Source organism: Bufo bufo, chromosome 5, assembly GCF_905171765.1.
Source record: "Bufo bufo chromosome 5, aBufBuf1.1, whole genome shotgun sequence".
NCBI classification, from domain to species: domain Eukaryota; kingdom Metazoa; phylum Chordata; class Amphibia; order Anura; family Bufonidae; genus Bufo; species Bufo bufo.
In genome coordinates, this window is record NC_053393.1 from 90,893,620 (window position 1) to 90,921,326 (window position 27,707).

The 27,707-nt window shown below is 41.7% G+C and overlaps 1 protein-coding gene across 1 annotated transcript in view; it reads left to right on the forward strand.

Annotated features, from left to right (window-relative positions):
- The first annotated feature begins 359 nt into the window (after positions 1–359).
- Positions 360–27,707, forward strand: part of LOC121001809 (b(0,+)-type amino acid transporter 1-like) — a 53,208-nt gene continuing 25,860 nt past the window's right edge. Inside the window, exon 1 of the mRNA XM_040433025.1 lies at positions 360–1,048. Coding sequence (XP_040288959.1) covers positions 367–1,048 — 682 coding nt within the window. The 5' untranslated portion in view covers positions 360–366. The remainder of the gene's footprint in view (positions 1,049–27,707) is intronic.

Genomic DNA, 27,707 nt, shown 5'->3' on the forward strand with positions numbered 1-27,707 from the left:
CTTTCCATCGCTGCATGCCATCCCAGGGAGCTTCAGAACCGTGGGCACAACTACTGCTACACTCATCCGGCCACTTGCTCATGTGAATGTCCCTGCAGCCCGGACGCTGCATGTGTCACTTCCATGACTACTGTTTTCTCATATTCTATTGTACAGCTCTTTAAAATATATAAAAATGAAGTATTCAAATGAAATCATCTTAAACGAGCAATGTAGTCATCTATTCACACCTGTCTAGGATGGAGAAGAACAAAGTACAAAGTGTCTGTTAGTTTTTCTGTCGTTCACTTTGCATCATGCCAAAATCAACAAGACAAATACCTTTATATAAAGGAGGATGTATCGGAGCAGGTACAGTGAGCTGCAATGGACACGGCAGAGGACAAGGTTGTCTTGAAAAGGACTATTGGATATTTCAGTGGCGTCAGCTTCATAGTAACTGTCATCTTGGGCTCTGGCATTTTCATCTCTCCTGGAGCTGTTCTTCTATGTTCACAACTGAACGTTGGAGTGGCACTTATGATATGGGCGGCATGTGGTTTAATATCAGTGGCTGGAGCTCTGTGTTATGCAGAACTGGGAACTACTTTTCCATCATCCGGAGGAGAATATTTCTACATCAAGAAAGGACTAGGCCCCATCCCTGCATTTATTTTCTTATGGACCTTCATCATTTTCCTCAGACCGGCTGCAACAACCGTCCAAGCTCTAATGTTTGCAGAATATGTTATCCAACCCTTTTTTCCAGGATGCCCTTCACCCGAGACAGTAAAGAAGGCCATAGCTATTGCATTGATTCTGACTGTAGGGATTTTCAACTGCTTAAGTACAAAATGGATTATTTTGGCGCAGAACGTTTTTACGGTGCTCAAAATGGCTTCACTCACTGCTATTGTTATAAGTGGCATTGTCCATCTAGCTATGGGTAACACGTCCAATTTTTACGGAGCATTCGAGGGCAATTTCCCTAATGTGTCTCAGATTGGAGAAGCTTTCTACCAGGGCATGTTTGCATTTGGTGGATGGAATGTTCTTAATTACGTCATAGGTATGTATGTTTTGTCTAATGGAAATGTTTGCAGACGCGCCGGGTGGTGACAGTGTCCTGTCTGGATGATTCCAGTTAAAAAAAACACCAGTTCAGGTGAAAGCTATCATCATATGTAGTGTTACAGTAATCTTTCTTTGTGATAATGAGATCAAGTGATGATATAGTGTCTTTCTACCAAGAACAATGTCAAATGGCATAAGTGTCAAATTGAGTGATGTCCAGGTGATGGAACACCATCAAGAATCCCCCAGCTGATATTTGTTCCAGATGTTGGTGGTGGGCCCTGCTCCCTTTAATAAGTGTCTATAAATGATGTTATCAAACTGTACACTACTGCAAATTACACACTGCAATGGTAATTCTTTTCCAGGATAACCATTGTAAGTTAAAAATATTGTAACTTGATATCGTAACTCTTTGGAAAAGTAACAATTGGCTTGGAAGTCCCAAAACTTCAATCCAAAATAAGGCAATATTCACATTAGCACTAGTTCTGGCAGGGAACAGCCTGTGGTATCGCTCTGCATTCTGGCATTGCCGGAAGCTTGTAAGTCTCCGTCCAGCCCCATTAACTATAATGGGGACCGGTGGAGATACGGCCGCGTTCTGGCAAATATGCTGAGAATGGGCCGGAAGAAAACCACTGCATGGTTTTTCGGTAAACAGAAATCTGCTGCCCAGAAACAGTGAATCTGTATGCAGATCAGGCAATTATCAGGAACAAAAGGTTCATTCCCAATAATTGCCTGCATAGTCAGCATGTGTTAAGGGGCCATAAGAAGGCCCCCTAGGGTTGCCTAGCAAGAATACCAGTTTGGGTAAGAAAAGTTAAAACACAGACCTGTCAGGTTTTTCTTCACATTTGGAATACACAAGTGTACGGTATGTTCACATAAAGTTTTTTTGGTGTGGATTCTGTACTGCAAAAATCGAGCCAAAAAACAAATGCAGATCTTCCCTATTGATTTCAGTAGGGAATCCGCAATGTGATTCATACTGTTTTTTTATTTTTTTATTTACCACTAAGGGTATGTTCACATGGCAGATTTTGATACTATCAAAATCCACCACTGTGATTTTTGCCGTGGCTGTTCACTTCAATGCCCGCGCCAAAATTCAGGGGGCACAATCCGGTGTGTTAACGGCTCCTTAAAAACTGCACAGTGGAAGACAGTAATGACCTGTCCATTCTTGATGCAGATTCCATGCAGAATCCACGTCCAGAATTCCCACTGAAGATAGGCAGGATGAAAAACTGCATCACAAATGCGTCAAAAACCGCATCCCAAAAAACTAGGGTAATCCTGAATCAGATTTTGCATACATTTTTTTTTCAGCCTACAAAATACTTCTTAAACTAGTAGGGGGACAAAAAAATATTAGAAATAGTTTGATAAAGTAAAAAAAAAACAAAAAAAACACCAAAGTACAAAATAAAAAGTATAAATAAAGTCATAAAACACGAAGAGACTTATTCATATTTAGTATTCCCATAATTGTAACAACCTGTGCTACAGTATATAGTTAACATGTTTTTGTAGTTTGTCAAAAACTAATAGTAGAAATGACTTTTTGCTTTCCAGCTCAAAAATTTATGGCAAAGAATTGCTGCTAAATTAATATAGCGCTATCTGTACTAGTAATAAAGCCTGTCATGGGAAAAAATAAAAAAAACAGGCTCTAGAAAACTCTGCCCCCTGATATGCTATCACTTTGCCACCTAGATGCCACCATTCTGCCCCCTGGATATGCCACCACTGTGTTCTCTGTATGCCATCACTGTCCACTGTTTGTCACCAGTCTGCCTCTTGTATGCCTACTAAGAAAAAAATACAATGGACTCAAAAAAACTCTTGGTCATTTTGTACATATTTCATGAAACATTAAAATACAAAATACGGAAGCCTTTGCAGGATGAGAATTCTACCAGGACAGGAGACCCCCTCTTTTTTGGTGGGGTTTGTGGCTTTATATTTTTTTTGCCTCCTCCTTTTTTATACTGACTGTATCCACACAGTGACCAGATAATTGGTGATAGAGCGTACATGCCTTTTCCTGTAGTGGAGGAGTGAAGGGAGAAGAGGAGTATTGTGTCGATGGCTCATTTCTAAACAAAAAACAAAAAAATAAAAAACCCTGTGTTCGTTTTCCATTGCAACCAGTCAGAGCTCGGCCTTCATTTCTTAAACAGCTCTGGTAAAATGAAATCTGTGCTGTGATTGGTTGGGCGGCAAACAATTTTTCTTTTACACAGTTTTCAAAAATGTGCCTTACTGCACATTTAGGCTACATGCACACGACCGTTGTGTGTTTTGCGGTCCAATTTGCAGAACGGCACGGACAGCCATTAATATAACTGCCTATTCTTGTCCGCAAAACGGACAAGAACAGGACAGGTTATATATTTTTTCCAGACCACGTAACGAAGCAACGGATGTGGACAGCACATGGAGTGCTGTCCGCATCTTTTGTGGCCCCATTGAAGTGAATAAGTCTGCATCCAAGCCGCAAAAACTGCGGCTCGGATGCGGACCAAAACAACGGTCGTGTGCATGAGGCCTAATTATAATAGTCCATTAAGGGAGATGAGAGACAGGCTGATAAGCCAGGCCTTAGCAGTTATAGTTAGCACTAGGTACATATGTCTGTATCAACCTGCTGCTGATTGGCTGAAGTGGTTACACTTTGTGACTGCTGCAGCCAATTTGAGAAGAAGTGAGTCGCTGGCAAATCAACTTGCCTTTTATATCTTTTATATATATAAGAGACTAGCAGAAGGACCCGGCTTCGCTCGGGTATATTTAATCTATTTCATTTAATGTTTGTGTGTATCGCAAAAGATATCAACACTATCCACTATAACAGTGACATCTACAGCACCCCGCCCCCAAAACAGTGACCTCCACAGTCCCCCACCCCTTAACACTGACCCCCCACAGTGCCCTGCCCCTTAAAATTGGACCTCCACAGCAACCCACCCCCTTAACTTTGACCTTTACAGCAGCCTTCCCCTTTAACAGTGACTTTCACAGCATACCACCACCTTGACAGTGACCTTCACAGGGGCCCGCCCCCTTAACAGTGGCCTTTACTGGATCGGGGGGGGGGGGTGTCCTTTTGAACAGCTCACTCTAAGACAGCAGCACTGTACTGTCGGAGTGTGATCTGCAGGGAGAAAGTCACCGTCCCTCCCACCCCTGTAGCTGACAGAAGTTGATTTTTACCTTAATTTTTTCAATCCGCGTCGGCTCAGGAGTGGAATGGGGGCATGGCCTAACCGGATCAGGGGCGTGGCTTAGTGGGACCTGGGGGCAGGGTTTTAAGTCTTTTGAGGGTGGACACATTGTGGCAGGGGGCGTGTCTGGGCTCCTTCCTGCAAGAGTGACGCCCCTCTGGGCACCTTACTGGCTCATTTGCATTTCAAGTAAACTGGATTTTCAGAGGATAAAAACATCTATTGCTGGAACAAAGGCACATCTTGACATAAGTGAACTAAGTGCTATTAGGCCATAACTTTACTTCAATAGCGATTATCCTGGTGACAGATTTCCTTTAAAGCTCACCTACAGCAGTGAAGAAAAATGGCTGGGTCGTTATGGAAACCTGAAGTAAAACTGTATGTGGAGGCTGAAGGACCTGAGAGCTTCTATTGGCTGATAAGGGTCATGTGACCAAGCTTCTATTGGTTAATGCATTTTTTGGGAATATCTCAGGAACAGTACGTCCTAGAGAGCTGAGACCTGTTCTAAAACCTTCCCGGACACCTGATGTACCTGTGTGCCAAATTTCATGATTGTAAATGTAACGGTGCAGATTCCTTTAGCGGACATACATACACTCAGCTTTATATATTAGACTAGCTGAAGGACCTTTGTTCAGGTATATTTAATCTATTTCACTTAATGTTTGTGTGTGTCGTTAAAAAATATCAACACTATCCACTATAACAGTGACATCTACAGTGCCCTACTCCCAAAACAGTGACCCCCCCACAGTGCCCCGTCCCTTAAAATTGGACCTCCACAGCAGCCCACCCCCTTAACTTTGACCTTTAAAGCAATCTTCCCCTTTAACAGTGACTTTCACAGCATACAACCCCCTTGACAGTGACTTCTACAGGGGCCCGCCCCCTTAACAGTGGCCTTTACTGGATTGTAGGCGTGTCCATTTAAACAGCTCACTCTAAGACAGCAGCACTGTATTGTCTGAGTGTGAGCTGAAGGGAGAAAGTCACCGTCCCTCCCACCCCTGCAGCTGACAGACGATTTTTACCTTTATTGCTTCAATCCCTTTCAGCTGAGGAGTATAGGGTGCGTGGCCTAGCCAGATCAGGTGCGTGGCTTAGCGGGACCTAGAAGTTGATTTTTAACTTTTATTTTTCAATCTCAGTCGGCTGAGAAATGGAAGGGGGCGTGGTCTAACAAGTTCAGGGGTGTGTCCTTTTGAACAGCTTACTCTAAGACAGCAGCACTATGCTGTCTGAGTGTGAGCTACAGGGAGAAAGTCACCCTCCCTCCCACCCCTGCAGCTGATGGAAGTTGATTTTTACCTTCATTTTTATCAATCCCCGTTGGCTCAGTAGTGGAAGGGGGAGTGGCCTAACCATATCATGGGCATGACTTAGTGGGACCTAGGGGCGGGGTTTTAAGTCTTTTGAGGGTGGACACATTGTGGCAGGGGGCGTGTCTGGGCTCCTTCCTGCAAGAGTGACGCCCGTCTGGGCACCTTACGGTCTCGTTTGCATACCAAATAAACTGGATTTTCAGAGGATAAAAACATCTATTGCTGGAGCAAAGGCACGTCTGGAAATAAGGTACTAAGTGCTATTAGGCCATGGCTTTACTTCAATAGCGATTATCCTGGTGAAAGATTTACTTAAAGCTCACCTACAGCAGTGAAGAAAAATGGCTGGGTTGTTATGGAAACCTGGAGTAAAACTGTGTATGTGGAAACTGGAGGACCTGCGAGCTTCTATTGGCTGATAAGAGTCATGTGACCAAGCTTCTATTGGCTAATGATTTTTTTGGGGTAATATCTCAGGAACTGTACGTCCTAGAGAGCTGAGACCTGTTCTAAAACCTTCCCGGACACCTGATGTACCTGCTGTGTGCCAAATTTCGTGATTGTAAATGCGACGGTGCGGATTTATTTAGCGGACATACATACACACACATACATACACACACACATACACACACTCAGCTTTATATATTAGATGATATGCCTTTTATATATTAGTATGATATTACATCATATTTGCTATCAAAAGTACAAGAACAATAGTAACTTTTATGATTGATGGTTTATATTAAATAGCAGTAGATATCTTTTAGATGTGCACTGTGGAGAAATGATCATGCACACTGAAATAACCATCTGTCAAAATGATTTTCCAGTGTTCTGGTATAGTATTAAGTTCTTTTTACCCACAAAATACTACAGTCATTGTTTTCATTGTATTTTTCTGTAGCCGTATAAAAAGTTTTATTCCGGTTAGATCCATTGTCATATTGCGGTTTCATACTTATCCAGAAGTTTGTAAAGAGTAATCTGCAATGCGTGTGCTATCTTTTTGGTTTACATATCTGTAGCACCCCTGCTGGTAAATCAAATGATGACAATGAAATTAAATCAATGGATGTCCTTTGTTCGCAATGGTTCTCCCTGTAGAATTTTTTTTAGCAACTTCTTTGTATTTGAACAATTTTTTAAAATACTGGCAGCACTATATGGGGCATTTTAACTACTGGCACTATAGGGGGACTACTTTCTATTGGGAGTCTGCAAGATGCCTTATTGCTACTCTGGGCACTATAATTAGGCCTTATTACTACTGGGTGCATTATGGTGTGGATTATTATTAGGCACACTATGGAGGACACGATTACTAACGGGACATACTTGGGGAGCATTATCATTATTTGGGTCATTGTAGGAGGCATTATTATTAATGAGGACACTCTGGGAGAGAATTATTGCTACTGGTGGGACTTTTATATTCCTAAGGGGCTATAGTATTTGGGGGTATTGGGGAGCTCAGTGGGCACAGTATTGGCAGCATCAGCAGGATAACACCGTTGGGCTTCTAGTATGGGGAAAATTATGAAAAAGTATCGAACCTAAGACGTCTGTGTGGCAAACTCTGCCAAGACGAGACACAGCTGGAAGAAGTCGTCATGGCCAAATGGAGAAGAAGAAAGCCAACGTCTCCATCAGAGGAGACGTCACATGTGAGGCACTGGATGTGATAGATCTGTAGTGCTGTATACTCCTGTGTGCTTGGTAGTGCTGAATGTAATGTCTATCCAGCAAGTAAAATGTGTCTTTAGTGCTAGGACGTGTGTGTATGGGTGGGGGTGGGGGGGTAGTTATATATATGTATTGGGGCTTCAGCCCCAGCTGTTTTGAGACCGTAGTAACACCCCTGAATATTAAATTTTTCTGTTAGGCCCTGCAAAAAAAATAATTTTGGCCCCATATGTTCTTTTGATATACATATACCTAGTATGCCCTGTCCTTGTGGCCTTTTTTGATCCTGCTGATTTCAATGCCATCTTGTTTTGCTCTAGATTCACAATCCTGCATATAATGCTGGCAGTACAAAATAAGGTAATGTTGCTGTAGAAACGAATGAACTTTTCCCTTCTCTGATGTCTATATTGAACTTTACTCCCCAATATTTATTCAATGTATTTTCAAAAACAACATTAGATAATACATGCGCTAAATAATACATATACTAGATAATATATAAAATAATTCATGTAATGTATTACATGTGTTAAAAAAAACATATATGAGATAACACATACTTTACATAATGCAATAATTAAGTCATACATTAAATAATACATGTATTAGAAAATACATTCAATAAAATATATATATTAATGTTGGGCAAAGTATTGAAAAATTAAATTTGGCTGCTTCGACGAATGTTACAAAAACATTTGCTTTGTGAGGAATTACTTTGTCACGAAGCACATTTCTTTATAAGTAGTGGATGCAAAGACAGAGAGCGACGCTCCCCGTCACTGTACCCCTCAGATGCCGCGTTCATAGCTGATTGCGGGAAGTGATATTACAGTGTAAAATTCAATAAAATAAATTACATCATACTTACCTCATCCATATACTCGTGCCGGGCCAGCCACCACCATCTTAAATGAAGATCTTGCTCGCCCAGTGATGACATCATCACTTCGGTCGGCGTGGTGAGGTCATAAGTCACTGTGTACGGGATTTCGTGCGAGATCATCAACCAAGATGGCGGCACCCAGCCCGTCGCAAGCAAATGGATGAGGTAAGTATGATTTTTTTTAGTTTTTTACACCATTTCAGGGAAAACTGTTTAGCTACCACAAAGCACGAGGAAATTCGGCTTCGCAACAAATCAAATTTTCCCTGAAATTAGATTCCGTCAACACTAATATATACAGTACAGATCAAAAGTTTGGAAACACCTTCTCATTCAAAGAGTTTTCTTTATTTTCATGACTATGAAGGCATCAAAACTATAAATTAACACATGTGGAATTATATACATAACAAACAAGTGTGAAACAACTGAAAATATGTCATATTCTAGGTTCTTCAAAGTAGCCACCTTTTGCTTTGATTACTGCTTTGCACACTCTTGGCATTCTCTTGATGAGCTTCAAGAGGTAGTCCCCTGAAATGGTCTTCCAACAGTCTTGAAGGAGTTCCCAGAGATGCTTAGCACTTGTTGGCCCTTTTGCCTTCACTCTGCGGTCCAGCTCACCCCAAACCATCTCGATTGGGTTCAGGTCCGGTGACTGTGGAGGCCAGGTCATCTGGCGCAGCAACCCATCACTCTCCTTCATGGTCAAATAGCCCTTACTTTCAAAGTTTTCCCAATTTTTCGGGCTGACTGACCTTCATTTCTTAAAGTAATGATGGCCACTCATTTTTCTTTACTTAGCTGCTTTTTTCTTGCCATAATACAAATTCTAACAGTCTATTCAGTAGGACTATCAGCTGTGTATCCACCTGACTTCTCCTCAATGCAACTGATGGTCCCAACCCCATTTATAAGGCAAGAAATCCCACTTATTAAACCTGACAGGGCACACCTGTGAAGTGAAAACCATTTCAGGGGACTACCTCTTGAAGCTCATGAAGAGAATGCCAAGAGTGTGCAAAGCAGTAATCAAAGCAAAAGGTGGTTACTTTGAAGAACCTAGAATATGACATATTTTCAGTTGTTTCACACTTGTTTGTTATGTATATAATTCCACATGTGTTAATTCATAGTTTTGATGCCTTCGGTGTGAATCTACAATTTTCATAGTCATGAAAATAAAGAAAACTCTTTGAATGAGAAGGTGTGTCCAAACTTTTGGTCTGTACTGTATATATACAGGGAGTGCAGAATTATTAGGCAAGTTGTATTTTTGAGGATTAATTTTATTATTGAACAACAACCATGTTCTCAATGAAGCCAAAAAACTCATTAATATCAAAGCTGAATATTTTTGGAAGTAGTTTTTAGTTTGTTTTTAGTTTTAGCTATTTTAGGGGGATATCTGTGTGTGCAGGTGACTATTACTGTGCATAATTATTAGGCAACTTAACAAAAAACAAATATATACCCATTTCAATTATTTATTTTTACCAGTGAAACCAATATAACATCTCAACATTCACAAATATACATTTCTGACATTCAAAAACAAAACAAAAACAAATCAGTGACCAATATAGCCACCTTTCTTTGCAAGGACACTCAAAAGCCTGCCATCCATGGATTCTGTCAGTGTTTTGATCTGTTCACCATCAACATTGCGTGCAGCAGCAACCACAGCCTCCCAGACACTGTTCAGAGAGGTGTACTGTTTTCCCTCCTTGTAAATCTCACATTTGATGATGGACCACAGGTTCTCAATGGGGTTCAGATCAGGTGAACAAGGAGGCCATGTCATTAGATTTTCTTCTTTTATACCCTTTCTTGCCAGCCACGCTGTGGAGTACTTGGACGCGTGTGATGGAGCATTGTCCTGCATGAAAATCATGTTTTTCTTGAAGGATGCAGACTTCTTCCTGTACCACTGCTTGAAGAAGGTGTCTTCCAGAAACTGGCAGTAGGACTGGGAGTTGAGCTTGACTCCATCCTCAACCCGAAAAGGCCCCACAAGCTTATCTTTGATGATACCAGCCCAAACCAGTACTCCACCTCCACCTTGCTGGCGTCTGAGTCGGACTGGAGCTCTCTGCCCTTTACCAATCCAGCCACGGGCCCATCCATCTGGCCCATCAAGACTCACTCTCATTTCATCAGTCCATAAAACCTTAGAAAAATCAGTCTTGAGATATTTCTTGGCCCAGTCTTGACGTTTCAGCTTGTGTGTCTTGTTCAGTGGTGGTCGTCTTTCAGCCTTTCTTACCTTGGCTATGTCTTTGAGTATTGCACACCTTGTGCTTTTGGGCACTCCAGTGATGTTGCAGCTCTGAAATATGGCCAAACTGGTGGCAAGTGGCATCTTGGCAGCTGCACGCTTGACTTTTCTCAGTTCATGGGCAGTTATTTTGCGCCTTGGTTTTTCCACACGCTTCTTGCGACCCTGTTGACTATTTTGAATGAAACGCTTGATTGTTCGATGATCACGCTTCAGAAGCTTTGCAATTTTAAGAGTGCTGCATCCCTCTGCAAGATATCTCACTATTTTTGACTTTTCTGAGCCTGTCAAGTCCTTCTTTTGACCCATTTTGCCAAAGGAAAACCCTAATAATTATGCACACCTAATATAGGGTGTTGATGTCATTAGACCACACCCCTTCTCATTACAGAGATGCACATCACCTAATATGCTTAATTGGTAGTAGGCTTTCGAGCCTATACAGCTTGGAGTAAGACAACATGCATAAAGAGGATGATGTGGTCAAAATACTCATTTGCCTAATAATTCTGCACGCAGTGTATATATATATATTTATATCCGTCTGCTTTTCTTTATCGTACTTTGTTTTCCGTCCAACATAACGGAAAGCAGACGGATCCTTTATGCTTGCCCGTAGACTTCTATTATGACAGATCAAAACGGAATGCCTCTTAAAGGGGTTATCTGAGAGTATAAAAAGCCCCCCAATATGCTGGCCCCCCCACGCTGAATACTTACCCCGCTCTCTGAGGCGCTCCTGGTCCTCCCTAGCATCGCGGATGACGCTAGGGAGGCTTGTCCCCGTCTGCCATTGGCTGCCCTCCCCCGACACTAGATATTTTCATCTGTGCACGGGGAGAAGCAGCAGCGGCAGTGCAGGGACCAGGAGCGGCACGGGGAGCGGGATAAGTATATTCAGTGTGGGGGGCCCTGCATATTGGGTAGCTTTTTATACTCTCGGATAACCCCTTTAAAGGCTTCCAATTTGCATTCTGTTCGAAAATTCCATTATATTCCGTTATAAACAGAACCTATAACAGAATTCCCTAATGCAAGTGCGAATCCGCCCTTACTCTGCTCCCAGCACTACTGACAACCACTTTCCTCACTACGTTTTGTGCCTCGATTACTGGTTAAACAACTTGACACACTGCTCTACTTGTTAGGGTTTTATCACATTATGTTCCTTTAGAATTTTTTGCTAATTAGATTTAAAAAAAATCTGAAACATGACCTGAGTGTGTGAATAAACACTCCAAAGGTTTCTTGGACTATAAGCTATTCGTCAGTTGTTATTCATCAACCTGCAAGTCAGTGTTCAATTATCCAGCAGCCAGTCAATGGGTTGGTTGTTAGTGTTGAGCAAACTTGTGTTTTCAAGTTCGGCGTACAAGGTTCGGGTTATCTAAGAATTCCGTTATGGATTCCGCTACAACGGACCATAAAACGTATGGAATCCATAACGGGATTCTTAGATAACCCGAACCTTGTATGCAGAAGTTGAAAACAGAAGTTCGCTCATCCCTATTGGTTGTATGTGTAGTGCAGGGCAGGACATGTCCGTCAAAGCAAGAGATGCTCCTTGTGGAAAGTTTATCATAAGGGGAATATATGAAGTCAGTTTTGTTTCAGTCTGTATTGGTGTACTTTATGCCACATTTATCAAATGTCACGTTTGATATTTTATCCTTAAACCTAACACTTTCCTCTAGAATAGCTACTCCAGTTTTCCTACTCCAGCATCCTACTGGAGTGAGATTTCCAACCCAGTTTCCAACCCATATTTCGAAACTGGAGTAAGTGGTGCAAAAATGCAAAAAGTCACAAAATTTTTGTGAGGCTAAAAAGTTGCAAAAGTCCCCATTTTGCAACTTTGTGAAGCCAGAATTCTGGAGTGAAGGCATGATAAATCAAGGCCATTGTGTCTTATCTCTTCCTTGGCCAATGGATGACGATCCTGGACAGAAGGATTCTCTATTATTTACTCAGATTTTCTTAATATGGTAAGTGAAAATGAGTTTTCTAATGTAAACAACCTAGGGAATGTGTCATTAGAAAATTACCTATTGTTTAAATCCCATTTTTATGTCTTTCCTGATGTTATTTTTAATTTTCCATGTCAATATCTATATTTAAACAAAAACCATAAATTCCTGCAGTTTTCACACTGGCCACTAGGCCTAATAGGAGCCACTTCTTGGTATGCACCAATCACTTTACTGCAGTTACCTGCTTATCTGTCATTCTAATCCTGCCTGTAATGATATCACCTCTGTGTATAGATAAGACAGGATCCACCATTCACAATAGATGATTGTAAAATGTTATCTATTCTTTTCTTGTACAATGACCTCTGCACAGAGAATGCCCAGAAAACTCTCCCAAAGATGTCACTGAGGTCCCCTCCTGTCCATTGTGGCTATGGACCATGGGGCTGCTGTAAAGCAATTTTTTAATGCTGTGTAAATGCTGTTAATAACAGCTCAGGCAAGATGGCCGCCCCATCATCATGTTCAGAAAATAGAATTTAAAAAAATCTGTAATCAGAAAATAAAATCAGATTAGAAAAACGGGATATGTGCTACTATCTGGTTTTAAGTGGCAGATATATTTTTTGGTGACACATTTCTTTTAAGTCTTGGAGTCAGTAGAGTACTAAGTTACAAAAACAGGGGCCACTACAGGGTAAACCTATAGATGAGTTGAGGTCTCTCTCTCTGAGTGGCTAGAGAATCCTGCCAATGACTTGAATGGGCGTGAGAGATGTAGGTCATCAATTGTTCATCAATATTTAAAGGGAACCTGTCATCAATGTTATGCTGACCTCACTGAGGGCCACATAAAATAATGACAGAAATGCTGATCTCAGCCGTATATCACTCATGAGCTAAAAGTAAGTGGTTGCTGAGAACCTGCATCATAATCATTGCAACCCAGGTCTTGAAAAGAGTAAAATCTACCTGAGAAGAGTCATGGTTATACATAGTCTCCTGCACTCTCACCCATCTGCTGATAATTGGCAGTTCTCTCCTAGAGAGAAAGGGAGAAAACTAGGTAGAAGACTGTCAGTCATCAGCAGGTGGGCAGGGAGAGCAGGAATCCATGACTCTTCTCGGGTGGCCGTGACTCTTCTCCAGGCCCAGTCTGCAATGATTGTGATGTTGGTTCTCGACAACCACTTACTTTTAACTTATAAATGACAGACCGCTGAAATCAACTCACCTGTCTCTACTTTATACTGCTGTTAGAATGGGCAGCATAACGTTGATGACGGGTTCCCTTTAATGCCCCCAAAACCCCTTTCAATAACTGTCACTGCATTTGATGTATTCCTCCCATAATGACGGTAATGCTAAGCGAGTATGTTATAGCCCTTTAATGATCATCAGCAGAGCTAGAAGCATTGTGATTATTGCGCTGTGATAGACGCACACAATTCATTAGTCTTTCATAGGCTTGAATTGTAATTGAGATTATGTTGATGTACGTCCAGATGAAGCTAGTCTAATGTTTGCCTCTTGCTTCTAATTGCCTCTAATCACATTATTTTGCAGTTAGTGTTCTATCAGTTGCCAATTTTTTATAAAACGCAGCACACTCATCATCCTGAGTGTTACGAGGAGCGCAGTATTACGTTAGACACTGAAAGTGGATGGCACTAGAAACGTTATTTAGACAGGACGAGCCCGGAAAGGTAATCTGCAGCTGACATCATTTAACTAATAGACATCATGCTGTTCAGATAAATACTTGGGTTATAAACAGCGTATCCTAAAATTCAGTTATAACGTTACAGATCAGATACTGAAGCCTGACAAAAAGAGAGATGACACCCCGAGGTAAAGTATGAAAACATTATCTCACAAAGAGGGTTATTATGCAATGAATAGAGCGTTTCAAATGAAATATTATTGCAAATATTGCCTAAAATATTGTTAGCTTTATATGTACATTACATTTTCTTCGCTGGTAGCACTCCCTTCTGTTTCTCCTGTGGCAAAAATTCTGGTCCACCTTCTGCATTGAGTGGTTGATCAATATGTTTCACTGTAGTTTCCTTAGTAGTTCCCTCTCAGCGTAGTGATGTCATAGTAAAGCAAGTAAACCGCCAAGGTACATTTCATTCATTTATCCATACTTATAAAGTCATAGAAATGTATAAAGTGGTGCTTGAAAGTTTGTGAACCCTTCAAATTTTCTATATTTCTTCATAAATTTAACCTAAAATGACATCAGATTTTCACACAAGTAGTAAAGGTAGATAAAGTAAACCAAATCGAACTAATGCAGCAATTCCCAGAGGAGCAGGCGCGGAGGATGGGAATTGTCTTGGCTCAGGCTGCAGTGGCTTTCCGCTCATGGTTTCTCCCTAGGGCCAATGCAGGGAAAGGAGGGGGCACCCTTTCTTCCCACGGGGCACGTGATGGTGTTAGTGCTCATGTCTGAAGGTAGTTTGAGGTGCATTTGGTGTTAAGGTTTGTATGGGTTGAAGCAGGGTGTGTAGGGTGTGAAATGGCCGATGTAGGGTGTAGTAGTCATTAACCAGGCCACATTTAACATCTCTCTTGACTGTACTGGAAAATAAGGGTTACTTCCAACAGATGGTTTTGTATGGTTATAGGCCATGGTTTAGATTCAATGCATTCCTTGACTCCATGAATCATGAATCCAAAATGTAATATGTCCAGAACAATCCACTTCAAGTTCATAGAATAAGGATACACCACATAATATAATAAATCTCCGGACGCCTCGGTCCAACAGGACTTTCCTCAGCGGAGGTATCTGTGGTGGAAGAAAGCTTGAGCGTGTTGCTGTGTGAGGGATCATCTGATGAAACAATTGGCAAGTACCCCCTGTTTTGGTCATTTTTAATAATCCAATATCACATCATTGTGAGTGGCAAAAATATGTGAATATTTAAGATTAACCAGATAATTTGAAGGTGAAATTACAGTCAAGTGTTTTCAGTCAGTGTGATAACAATCAGGTGTGAGTGGGCGACCTCTTTTATTTAAAGAACAGGGATCTAAGTCTGATTTTAACAACACATATTTTTGGAAAGGTATCATGGTACAAACAGTTGATTTCTGAGGACCTCTAAAGAAGAATTGTTGATGCTCATAAGGCTAGAAAAGTTTACAAAACCATCTTGGCACTTTGGGTCATTACATTTGCACCTAATTTATTAAGAGTCAGATGCCTCTTAATAAATTAGCTGCATCACTGGCAGTCTGCGCAGTAGAAATTGAAGTCTAAGCCTAGGGGCTGGCGTAGACTTCAGCTATAGTTTCCGGTAGTTTCCAGCATGAGTTATAGTAAATCCGTAGGGCAGCATAAAGCCACACCCCTTTCCTAACCACTTTAAAAAATTGTTGAGAAGTTGAAAAAAATAATCACAAATTATAGTGGAAATAAGACGTGCACCATAATTTACAACTTTTTTTTACAGCACAATAATAAACATAAACACTTTAATAAACACCTCTCAATTCTGACCAACAAAAATCACACCAAGATCAAGACACGCAACAGTCCACAAGATCACAATGAAACCCAAGGTAGCCTATAGGCAACTAATAGCCTTTCTTATATTAGCTAAAGGTAATGTTTATGTTGAGGTGTGCATGGCAGGATTGCAAGGAAAAAGCCGGTGCTCTCCAAATAAAACATTACTGCCCATCTGCAGTTTGCTAAAGATCATCTGGACAAGCCAGAAGGCTATTAGAACAATGTGGTGTGGATAGATGAGAGCAAAATAGACCCTTTTGGTTTAAATGAGAAGAGTTATATTTGGAGAAAGGAAAACATTGCATTCTAACATACAAACCTAATTCCATTTGTGAAACGTGGTGGTGTTACTATCATGGTTTGTGCTTGTTTTGCTGCATTAGTGCCAGGATGGCTTGCCTTCATTGATGGAACAATTAATTCTGAATTATACCAGCAAATTTATAAGGAAAATGTCAGGACATCTGTCTGTGAGCTTGGGGGGTATGGTGGCAACTTCATCATCAACAACTTTGCCAGGTGGAACTTCAGTTGGCACACAAGCGGATTACTAGTATATATTGTATATTGTTGTTTCCTGCCCACTAAAGGTCACAATAACGCCTGTACAAGCGTCATAGATGCTTGTTCAGGCGTTTTACTTCCTGGGAAAAGTCTAAGCATACCAGTGCTCCTAAGACTTTTCCTGCCATTCATCAGTGCAGTAAGTGCTGGAGAAGTATTTCTTTATTCATTTACTGGTAATTAGTGAACTTTTATTACCAGTGAATGGGATTCCGGTAACCTATGAACACCTAATAAAAATGTTTTAAAATTCATTCCTATATGTTTAACAGTTTAATAGGTGAAGAAGTTTTATGAATGCTGTCTAATGAACAAACTGCAACTCTGTAAGTTGGATTTTCCTGTGAATACTGTGGGTATTAGCAAAGTCTAGAGTCAACGTGCTGAAAATGGAGACTTCTTCACAGCAAAAGAAAGTACAAGAAGATGATGGAAGAGTTTGTCTGAAGAGACGTTTGGGCTTTTTCGACAGTGTTTGCTTTCTTGTTGGCAGCATCATAGGTGCTGGAATATTCGTTTCTCCTAAAGGAGTCTTGGAATACGCTCAGCTCAACGTTGGGGTGTCATTATGCATATGGGCTGCCTGTGGGCTGGTGTGTATGATGTGCTCCCTCTGTTATGCAGAGCTGGGGTCAGCATTACCATTTGCTGGAGGTGAATACTACCATGTGAAGCGAGGACTCGGATCTCTACCAGCTTTCATTACCATCTGGACTTTAACATTGTTTATCAGGCCTGCATCTAATGCAGCACGAGCCCTGACTTTTGCCGAATATGTCAGTCGGCCATTTTACTCTGGCTGCCCACCGCCTGAACTCCTCAAAAAAATATTAGCTATTGGAATTCTGTGGGTTCTAGGTGTCATAAATTCAAAAAGTATCAAGATGGCCACCTGGATCCAGAATGTATTCACAGTGCTTAAATTGATGTCCTTGACTCTTATTGTTGTGTTTGGAATCATTGAGCTTGGAAGTAACACTAAGGCTTCAGAACCATTTAAGGATGCATTTAATTCAGAGGTCCCTAATGCAGCTCAGACCGCAGAGTCTTTCTTTCAAGGTCTGTATGCATATGGAGGCTGGAACTTCCTCAACTACCTGGCAGGTAGGTATCTTTAGCTGTTTGGTCATTGGAATATATATTTAGTATTAGTTATTTTCAAATTTTAACCATGGGGAAGCACTGGCAAAACATTTCTCCTTATGTGAAACCTCTATTAATGAACTAGCCCATCCTGGGAATACTAATTTATATGGAATTACATAAAAACTACTTATCTCAATACAGTCTGTCATCTCATTTGATCTACATACTGTACATACTTACTGAAAATTTTAAAGTCAGTGGATGTATTTAGGAACAGATTTGTATGTGTAAGGAGGTCATCTTCATCTAAGTCTTCTGGGTTGACTACTCCAGGGTCTTATCTGCAAAGCTTCTTTACAAGTGGCACATTTTAGAGACCTGACAACCATGGTGTTGAGCAGTCATTTTGGTACCTGTGACTTAGAATGGTTGGGGATAGTTTGGTGATGATGATATGTGACTAGGTCTCAGACGTTTAACAAGATACTTCCAGCAGCTTGCAGTGATGACTCCCTTCTTTTGTTTGAGATGAAATCACTGAAAACAAGCAGGGCTGGAGATTAATGTACAAAGGCCTACTGAAAATTACATTAACTGGCAATATGCCAGTAGAATCGTGGGGCATGGCTCTTTAGGGTATTGGTGATACCACTATGGAGGCATGTGAGAGTCTGGCTGTGAGTAGGTTTCTAGCACTGTTCAGACCCTGGTCACACACCACGGGCAGTTGAGTGGTAGGACCCCATGCGTGCTGAGACACCGTGACGTGGTGCATGAGGGGCTCCGATATGTTCCTGACTGGAAGATATTGGCAAAGTTCTCGGCTTTTAACATCGGCCTGAGGAATTTGCTAGTATTGTCAGTTGCGAATCATTTTGGTGCATTTTTTGCAGTGATTTGTGTATGTATATATTTTCATCTGCACAATGTATAATTTTGTGTAAGATGTTCTTGTGGTGCATGCGGTCCGCCCCAGCATCCTCCATTGTACGGATTTTTTGCTGGGGATTGCCGTTGTTTGCGGACCGCATTCGGAGGAATTGCTCCCCTGTTTATAGAAGCGCTACAGTGTCTGCGTTTAGGCCATTTTTTCAGTGAGTTTATGTTTACACGTGGCATAAACGCTGAAGATTTTCCACCACATATTTGTGTCTGGCAAATACGCAGCATTTAACAGCACTAACAAAGTAAATGAGATTTTTAGACATTTCCCCCTCATGCTAAAAAATCTACACTGTAAATTTAAAATCTACACAGCATGTCAATTTATATTGGCGATTTCACCCTTTGCAATAGAGAAGGTGAAATACTGTATGCTGCAAATCCATATCCATATCCACAGCCATACACCATATAATTAATGCAGATTTTGGGTTGGCGGGTGGGTTTGTAGCAAAATCCAAAATCAGCTAATTTTTTGAGGCATTTTACATGCCATGTGGATGTACCTATGTAGTCTAAGGAGTTTTATGGTGGCTGTCTTAACTGTTTAGTTGATAGATTACATAAACCGCTCCAGTATGCTAGTGGCCTGAGGCCATTAAGAATTGATTTTTCTTTGTGTATAGCCAAAATATGCTGCAAAAGATTGAACATCGACTAATAAAAGGAGGGAAATTACCAGTGCCTCCACTTTGTTGTGAAGTCCTTTGAAACCATCCTTTTTTTCTAAGCAGCTGCGTTATTTTTTCCACAGCTATTTCCTAAATTAGTCATTGCTTTTGGTTAGTGTTGAGCCAAGCACACTTCAGATCATAGATCCGAAGTCACTTCGTCCTAAACTTCGATTATTCAACTTGAAAACCATTTTAAAACTGGGTTCCGAAGTCAGCTTTGGTACCAACTTGTACTTTGGTACGGAAGCCGACTTCGGATTGCAGTTTTAAAATAGTTTCCAAAGCTGAATAATCAAATGCCAAAGTTCTTCACCGAAGTCTCGATAGACTTTAGACTTAGCAAAGTAAGTCCTTATTCAAACGAAGTTTTGAACGAAGTAACTTCGGATTTGTCATCCAAAGTGCACTTCGCCCAACACTACTTTTGGTACCGAATGTGCAACAAATTGTAGCTCCTCAGCTAGGATAGTTGCTTATAAGTCATCCTTGGCAGATGGTTGTGATGGATGCCTGAAAAAATAATATGCAGTGTTCCTAACTCATGCCTCATATCTCTAGTAAAAATGGTAGTTCTGTAGCTGGAGTAACCAGTGTTGAGTTAGGGCCAGGGAGACTTTGAGGAATGTTTATTATCAGTGGTCACTTACCACAGTGAATGGATGACCAAAAAGGGGCTTCTCCCAGTTTGTGAATAGCTGTTCTCTCAGTGTTAAGACCTTGTTTACTTAGGTCTTAACAGAGAGAGATTGTTATAACTTTGCCATTTAAGGACTAGAAATTGCTCTAAGGCCTATTGGACTGGTGTCCCCTTTATAGAATGGTAAAGTAGGCCATGACCATGTCACTTTTCAGGAGGAGGAGGCTGGTGCAGGTATCTCATTTGCAGTGGCTCCATCATTTGCCTATATTTTTTTCTTCAGTAGCCAAGGAGGTATGATATATTATATAAAATTTAAAGGGTCCCTATCTTGTATACAACACCTTCAGCATAAAATATGCGGCCACTTCTCTAGTGATACCCTTTACACGGTACAGTAATAACTGTAATGATTATCACTACTGTTGAGTGAATTGGAAGTGGACTTTGATACAAATTTAAGGAAAAATTTGATTAGTCACAAAGCCGAATTTCCTCGCGCTTCGTGGTAACAAATCAATATTTTCCTGAAATTGCGGTAAAAAACAAAAAAATACATACCTCATCCGTTTGCTCGCAGAGAGGCCATTGTGGCAATCCTGATTGAAAAAAATGGGCCATATCCCGTGCGCCATATCCCGGGCGTATCACGTCAGCACGCTCGAGATTCGGTGCGTTTTTTTCAATCAAGATGGATTAGTTGAGTATTTGCTTTTTTGTTTTGATCCCCTGAAAGTCCTCAATGTGACAGATGCTGCGATCAGCAATGAACGCATCTGAGGAGTTTAATGATGGGTGGCGGCGTGATCGCTATTCCCCATCATTGTGCCCGCTATATACATTTGTGACAAAGTAAATCAAATAACTTTTTGAACATTTTATTTTCTTGTATCCTATTACACCCTGGTATCCTATTTCACCCTGCCAGAAAATAACATGGCAGACCGCGGGGCCTTCAGAAGGCCCCTAGCTGTGGTCACAAATGACCTGGCCACTCCTTCTAGTGGCTCAGATGACACGGTCAATAGCATCTGAGGAGTTAAACAGATAGGACTGGAGTTATAGAGAAGGCTCAGCTTGTGAGCCTGACTACACAGTTCTTCTGCACTCGTGACATTACATGTACGTCACAACATTACAACTGGTAAAGAGCATTAACCCCTTAAGTACCAGGCCCATTTTTGGTTTTGCATTTTAGTTTTTTCTCCCCATGCTACAATAGAGATAACTTTTTTATTTTTTTGTTCACATAGCCATATGGAGGCTTATTTTTTGCGTGACAAGATGCATTTTACAAAGGCTCCATTTAATTTACCATTTCTGTTATTGGAAAACAGGAAAAAAAATGTTGTGGGGGTAAATTGAAAAAAACCCACAATTCCTCAAAGGTTTTTCAAGTTTTGACATCATGGCGTTCACAAATTACATGACATTTTTATTCTAGAGCTCAATACGAATCCAGCAATACTAAAGCAATAAAAACATTTAAAACCTTTGAAAAAAATCTAACTTTTCTTTGCATCGCCATTTTCTGACAGCCATAACTTTTTTATATTTTGGTTTACAAAATGTATGAGGGCTTGTTTTTGGCGTCATGAACTGTAGTTTTTATTGGTACCATTTTTGTGGTACATACGACTTTTTGATCATTGTTATTCATTTTTTTTGGGGGGGGGAGAAATGGCGATTGTATCTTTTTCATTTTTTTTCTGTTACAGCGTTTACCCGACAGGAATTATTTTAAAATGTTTTAATAATTCTCGGACGTGGCAATATCTAATATGTTAATTTTTTTTTTATTGTATATATGTTTTTTTTATGTAAAATTGGGAAAGGGGGGTGATTTAGATTTTTTATTTCTCTTTTTTTAACTTTTTATTTTTTAACTATTAGCCCCCTTAGAGGGCTAGAAACCTGGGATCTTTTGTTCCCCTGTCCTATTCACCCTAATAGAGATCTATTAGGGTGAATAGGATTTCTACAACTCTCCATTATGAGCTATGCCTCGTGCATAGCTTAGTATGAAGAAAGCCATGGCAGGCCTGGATCGCTTCAGAAGCGTCCAGGTTGCCATGGCAACCGATTGGAGCCCTGCAATTTCAGTGCGGGGGCTCCGTTCGGAAGGCAGAGGGTGCTGCATCCTTCTGCCTTAACTCATAGGTGCCACAATCAGGGGTTAAATGACGGGGGCGGTGTGATCGCCGCTCCCTGTCAGTGCGGCCGGGTGCGGGCTGTATGATACAGCAGGCACCCGCTGTGTATGGAGCAGGCCTGCCCCATACATCCCCTGCACCACCGTGACATACCAGTAAGTCACGGTGGCTTAAGGGATTAATACTCAAGGCATACCAGTAACATAGCGAACTGTATAAAAGACTGCAATTCTAGCACCTACCAATTTATCCTCATTTCCTCCTTGCATATTTTTAAAAATACTGGCGATGCAAGAAAGAAAGTTATATTATTATTTTATCCCGGAGAGCAAGTCTATGATATCTTAACAACTTTGTGCAATACAGGGGAGAATAATGACTATGAGAACCTATTAGCTCACTTATGCTTCCACAGGGGCAACACGTGAGGCACGGTAGGCCGATGGGGGTAGTAGTTAATTTACTCACGGTTAGCTGAGCCTCCCTGGGCCAGCGTGCAGTGATGGGAAGGACAGCACCAGTTCCTTCGGGGCACTCTGTTTGTCCAGGGAATCCCACCAGATGGTGGTTGAGGTGCCCTTGGTGGAATGGGTTTTTAGGTGCCTTGGAGGCAGGGTCCCTGGTCTTTGTGATGCTAGCACCCTTGGGTGCAAATAGGTGATAAGTTTGCACGATAAGGAGACCAGTTCTCTTAACAAATTCCCAGTACTTTACTGAAGCTGATCCAAAGGTTATCAATGTGCGCAAAAGTCATTTACAGCAAGGAAGCTTCTACAATGGTTCAGGTTAGTTCCCAAAAGTTGAATAAGGGAAAGTTTTCCTCTATAACAATCAATCCCTTGTTTCTCCAGGCTGGAGGGATGTACTATCTCTGTTGTACTGTATAGTTATATGCCTTTGTATCCTCTCTAGGAATACTATCTCCTGACAGGTGGCCTTTCTGTCTTTGGTTATGGTGGGCAGCTGGTAGCTTAGAATCTCTCCACCTAATGCAAAGGAGACTAGAGCCTGATAAACAACGATAGTTACCTTCCTTTGCCAATATTCTCACTCCCTCCCTGGGTTGCTTGGATCTTCTGTAATATTTCCCTTCTAGGGGCTGGTACATGGAACTACTCTGGAGTTTAGATAACTCTCCAAAATGGCTGCTAAGCGGCAGCTTTTTCCTCAGATATCAAACTCTCCTCCTTCTTCTCTCCTCTCAGAGAGCAGGGTGGAGTCAGCCCTGGGAGATTTGTTAGAACCTTCCCCTCCCTATGCAACTTTATGGAAACTCAGGCACGAGCACAATCACAGTATTAAGCAATGTGTTTCAGGACACTGCATTTCCCTCTGTGATAGTAGTGGTAGACCCACTTTTTGCAGCAGTCTGTCACTTGTGTTAACACAAAGCAGTTTTAGAGAAGTTAGGTTGAAGATATGCTTGATACATATACTGCTCCCACCCCTGGAGGATGATTGACATTTCTTTTCAATGTTGTACATTTGTTTTAGCAAATTTCAGTCAGAACTACCGGTGTAGCAGGCGTTATTTTGACACCAGCTGCGCTAGGGTGGTGACTTTACAGAGCCCCTGTCAGCATGAGGAACCCTATAAAACCAGGCATAATGCATGATAGGGTTGATGATGCTGAATAAAATGATACATTTCATTTGTCTGTGTGTTAAACAGCTGCAGAGATATCATCGTTTTTATTCATATGCTAATGAGCAAGATTGTGCTCCAGGGGGACAGACTGAGTCCTTGGAGCACTGCTTTTGTAACATGCCTGTGCTCTGGACACTCCCCCTTCCCTTGATTGACAGGGCTAGACATCAAGCATGACGATCACAGAAGCAGCAGATGCAATAATGCTTCTCATATCTCTGACTCTCAGCTCTGGCTCTAACTTTACCTTTACACTGAGAAACAGATCTTGAGCTAGATATAGGGGGTGTTATGTATGAGTATCAGGAAAGAAGTAAAATTAATATTAGAATTGTGGGTTTCTATGCTTACAAAACTAATACATTATTGCTGATTTATTCACAGGCATATATTGTACATATTGAAACCTTCAATATGTTTTAGATTTTTAAGCATAGAAAACCACAGTTCTCAACATTATAGCACTATATCTTAATATCTTGGAGGCAGGGGTGCACCTAGCCCTTCTGCTGCCTGAAGCGAAAACTAAAACGGCGCCCCCCATGCCAATTTCTTAAGCTAACCCCTTCCCTCCAGCCCTATTGTTAAAGACATACATTACATACAGATCTACAAAACATCAGGATAATACAGTGCCGCATACCTCTTATATCCACTGATGTGTCCTCTGATGTAGATGTCCTCTTTCTTTATCTTCTCCATTCAGACCAGACCGCCATGATGATTTCTTTCAGCCATCTCTGCAGAGTTTGACAAACAGAAAACTTAGTTTACTACTTCTCTATTCTCCTTGCGAGCTTATGAACACCCCATCCTGCCACCACTAATACTGTGCCCACTGTGCTTCCCAATACTATATTGCAGAAACAGATAACTCCCCTGAAAATACTATTACCACATAGATAGTTCCCCTTCAATAATTATTGACACGCAGTGCCCTCAAAAATAACTGTGCCCAGCAAATAGTGTTGCTGAAACGTATAGTGCCGTAAACAGTGTCCTCCAAGAAAAATTGTGCTAAGCTGATACTGTGCCAATGTAACAGCCCTCCCAAAAGTCTCACCAATAGTAATAATTCTCTGCCAGAGTGCACAATGTGGGAACAGTGCACCCAATAGTAATACTGTCCCTCATTTTGCCTCATAGTGTGCCCAGTAGTAATAATTCCTCCTATAATGTGTGCCTGTACAAAAAATACCCCCTTATAATGTGTGCCAGTACAAAAAAAAAACTTTCAGTGCCCCCTGTAGAACAAATGTCCCTATAGTGGCCACCTTAAAATGTGTGCCAGTACAAAAATGCTCCCTTATAATCTGCCCCCTTCTGTGCCAGTACAAAAAAAATGCCCCCTTCTGTGCCAGTACAAAAAATGCCCCCTTATGTGCCAGTACAAAAAATGCCCCCTTATGTGCCAGTACAAAAAATGCTACCTTATGTGCCAGTGCAAAAAATGCCCCCTTATGTGCCAGTACAAAAAATGCCCCCTTATGTGCCAGTACAAAAAAATGCCCCCTTATGTGCCAGTACAAAAAATGCTCCCTTATGTGCCAGAGCAAAAAATGACCCCTTATGTGCCAGTACAAAAAATGCTCCCTTTATAACTTGTGTTAGTACAAAAAACTACCCCTTTTTTGTGCCCCCAGTAGAACGAATGTCCCCATAGTGGCCCCTCATAATGTATGCCAGTACAAAAATACTCCTTTTTACAGCTGCAATGTCCCCATAGTGGCCCCTCATAATGTATGCCAGTACAAAAATACTCCTTTTTACAGCTGCAATGTCCCCATAGTGCTTTCTCCAGTTACAAAATAATGACCCCCACCCCATTGTGACCCAACAGCATGCTGCCAAATAGAAATAATAAATTCAAATACTTACCTCCTTTCTGCTGTCAGTGATACAGTACAAGACACAGACCTCTTCTAGTCTGTGCCCTGAGCTCTATGCAGCCTGATAATGATGACCCCGGCCTCTGATAGGCTACAGGAACTAGGACTAAAGCTTATTAGAGGAAACGGTGGGTCAGGGAGACATTGCTCCTGTGCCCCGTCGCGGCATTCAACTGTATTGCTGTCCTGAGTACAGCGATCTAGTTGAATATGTAGAGATGAGCGTTTTCCCAATGGAATTGCTCATTGCCCATGGCCCTTCCGCTGCCCTCCTCTTGCCCCTACCTGCTACTGTCTGAGGCAATCAACTCACCTCGCCTCATTGGCAGTGCACCCATGCTTGGAGGTACGTGTTTTGCCTTTCATGTAGATGGTTCAAATCCCAAGAGAGACTTGCAAATTTCTCAGAAATATATTGGATGTACTTCTCTAGTGATAATCATTATAGTTGTCCCTGCTTCAAGAATTGGCGCATGTGCAGAACAGCCTTGATGCTTGCCAGAGCTGAAATCAGTACTATGCAGCTCTAGCAAGCATCAGGCCTTTACTGCTGGTGCACAGGCTAGAATGCAGGGCCAGGTGAGATTACAGATGTAGCAGGGGTAACACACACACTCTTAACTCAAATTTCTTAACTCATCGCGTTATCTTGAAACAAAAGCATTTAGTTTAGATAACATGTCTCATAAAGCATGTGTGTTAACCCTGCTACATCTGTACATTGCCACTGCCTGTCACTCAGAGCTGGGGAGTGGTGGAGCTAAGTGTAGTAGGGAAGGGAGCTATTGGTGTGATAAGGTGCAACACTGATACCCTTGTTGCACCAAACTGTTCATTTGCATAATACAAAAGGCTTAATTTTTAAGCAATGGAGGCACTGATCTGCAGGGACACAAAAATATTTGAATCAGGAGACTGGACAGGAGAATTTGTGGTGACAGACTAACCATGCCCACTTTCCCACTTGCTTTTCAAAATTGGAGAGAATGGTGTAAAATGCAAAATGAAGTCAGAATTGTGGAGTGCATTGCTCGACAGATTCCGACATTAAAGGGATATTATCATCACAGACAATGGGGGCATATCGCTAGGATATGCCGCCATTGTCTGATGGCTGCAGGTCCCACCTCTGGGACCAGCACCTACACCGAGAACGAAGCTGGGAATGTGGCGGGGGGCTCACTGCGTTTCTATGGGGCCGCCGAAAATAGCCGAGCGCCTGCTCGACTATTTCCGTCGGCCCCATAGAAATGAATGGGAGCGGTGGTCGCGCAAGAGCGGTGGTCGCGCAAGCGCGGTGCGCTCAAATTCACTTGTATGGGGAGAGCACTTGGCGGTGGCCGGGCCCTGGGAAACCCCCCTCCTTTCTCGCCATAGGTACGGGTCCCACCCTTGGGGGCATATCCTAGGGAAGTGACCCCATTGTCTGTGCTGGGAATATTTCTTTAAATATTTATGACACATAACACCTCAGTATGTCTGTCAGTCTCTATACAGGAGGATCTCCCCTTGTGTTCTCCAGGTCTTCTCTGTGAGGAAGATAGTATGTGTGTATTTTGAAGTCTGAGGAAGAGTGTTTTTTTTAAAAAAACTTAAAGGTATATTTCCAGAGTTACAGAAACATCCATGCGGACAATAGTCGAGCGCTGTACTTGGCTATCTCCAGCAGTCTCATGGAGATGAACGGAGCACCACTGTGCCAGGGTCCATGCTCAACCTGACGCTCCGTTTGTCCGTTCATTTGGGGGGCCCTGCAGGGTATGGGGGCCCTGTTTTTAGAACCCCAATGGTCTAATAGTTGTCCCCTATCCTGGCAATTAGCTAAGTGACGAGGGAGCTGCCAGAAGAAAAGTGTCTCCTGCGAGGATAACCCAAGGGTGTAACAATAGGGAGTGCAGAGGTTGCAATCACATCTGAGTTTGAGGGACCCTAAACATTTTTACCCTATATAAGGAGACAAGAATTATACATGAGGTTTTATTGTTGGGGGGCCCTGTTACAACTTTTGTCTTTGGAACTAACCCATTAACCTAGCATCAAAAACATAGATATACAGTCAGGTCCATAAATATTGGGACGTCGACACAATTCTAACATTTTTGGCTCTATACACCACCACAATGGATTTGAAATGAAACTGCAAGATGTTCTTTA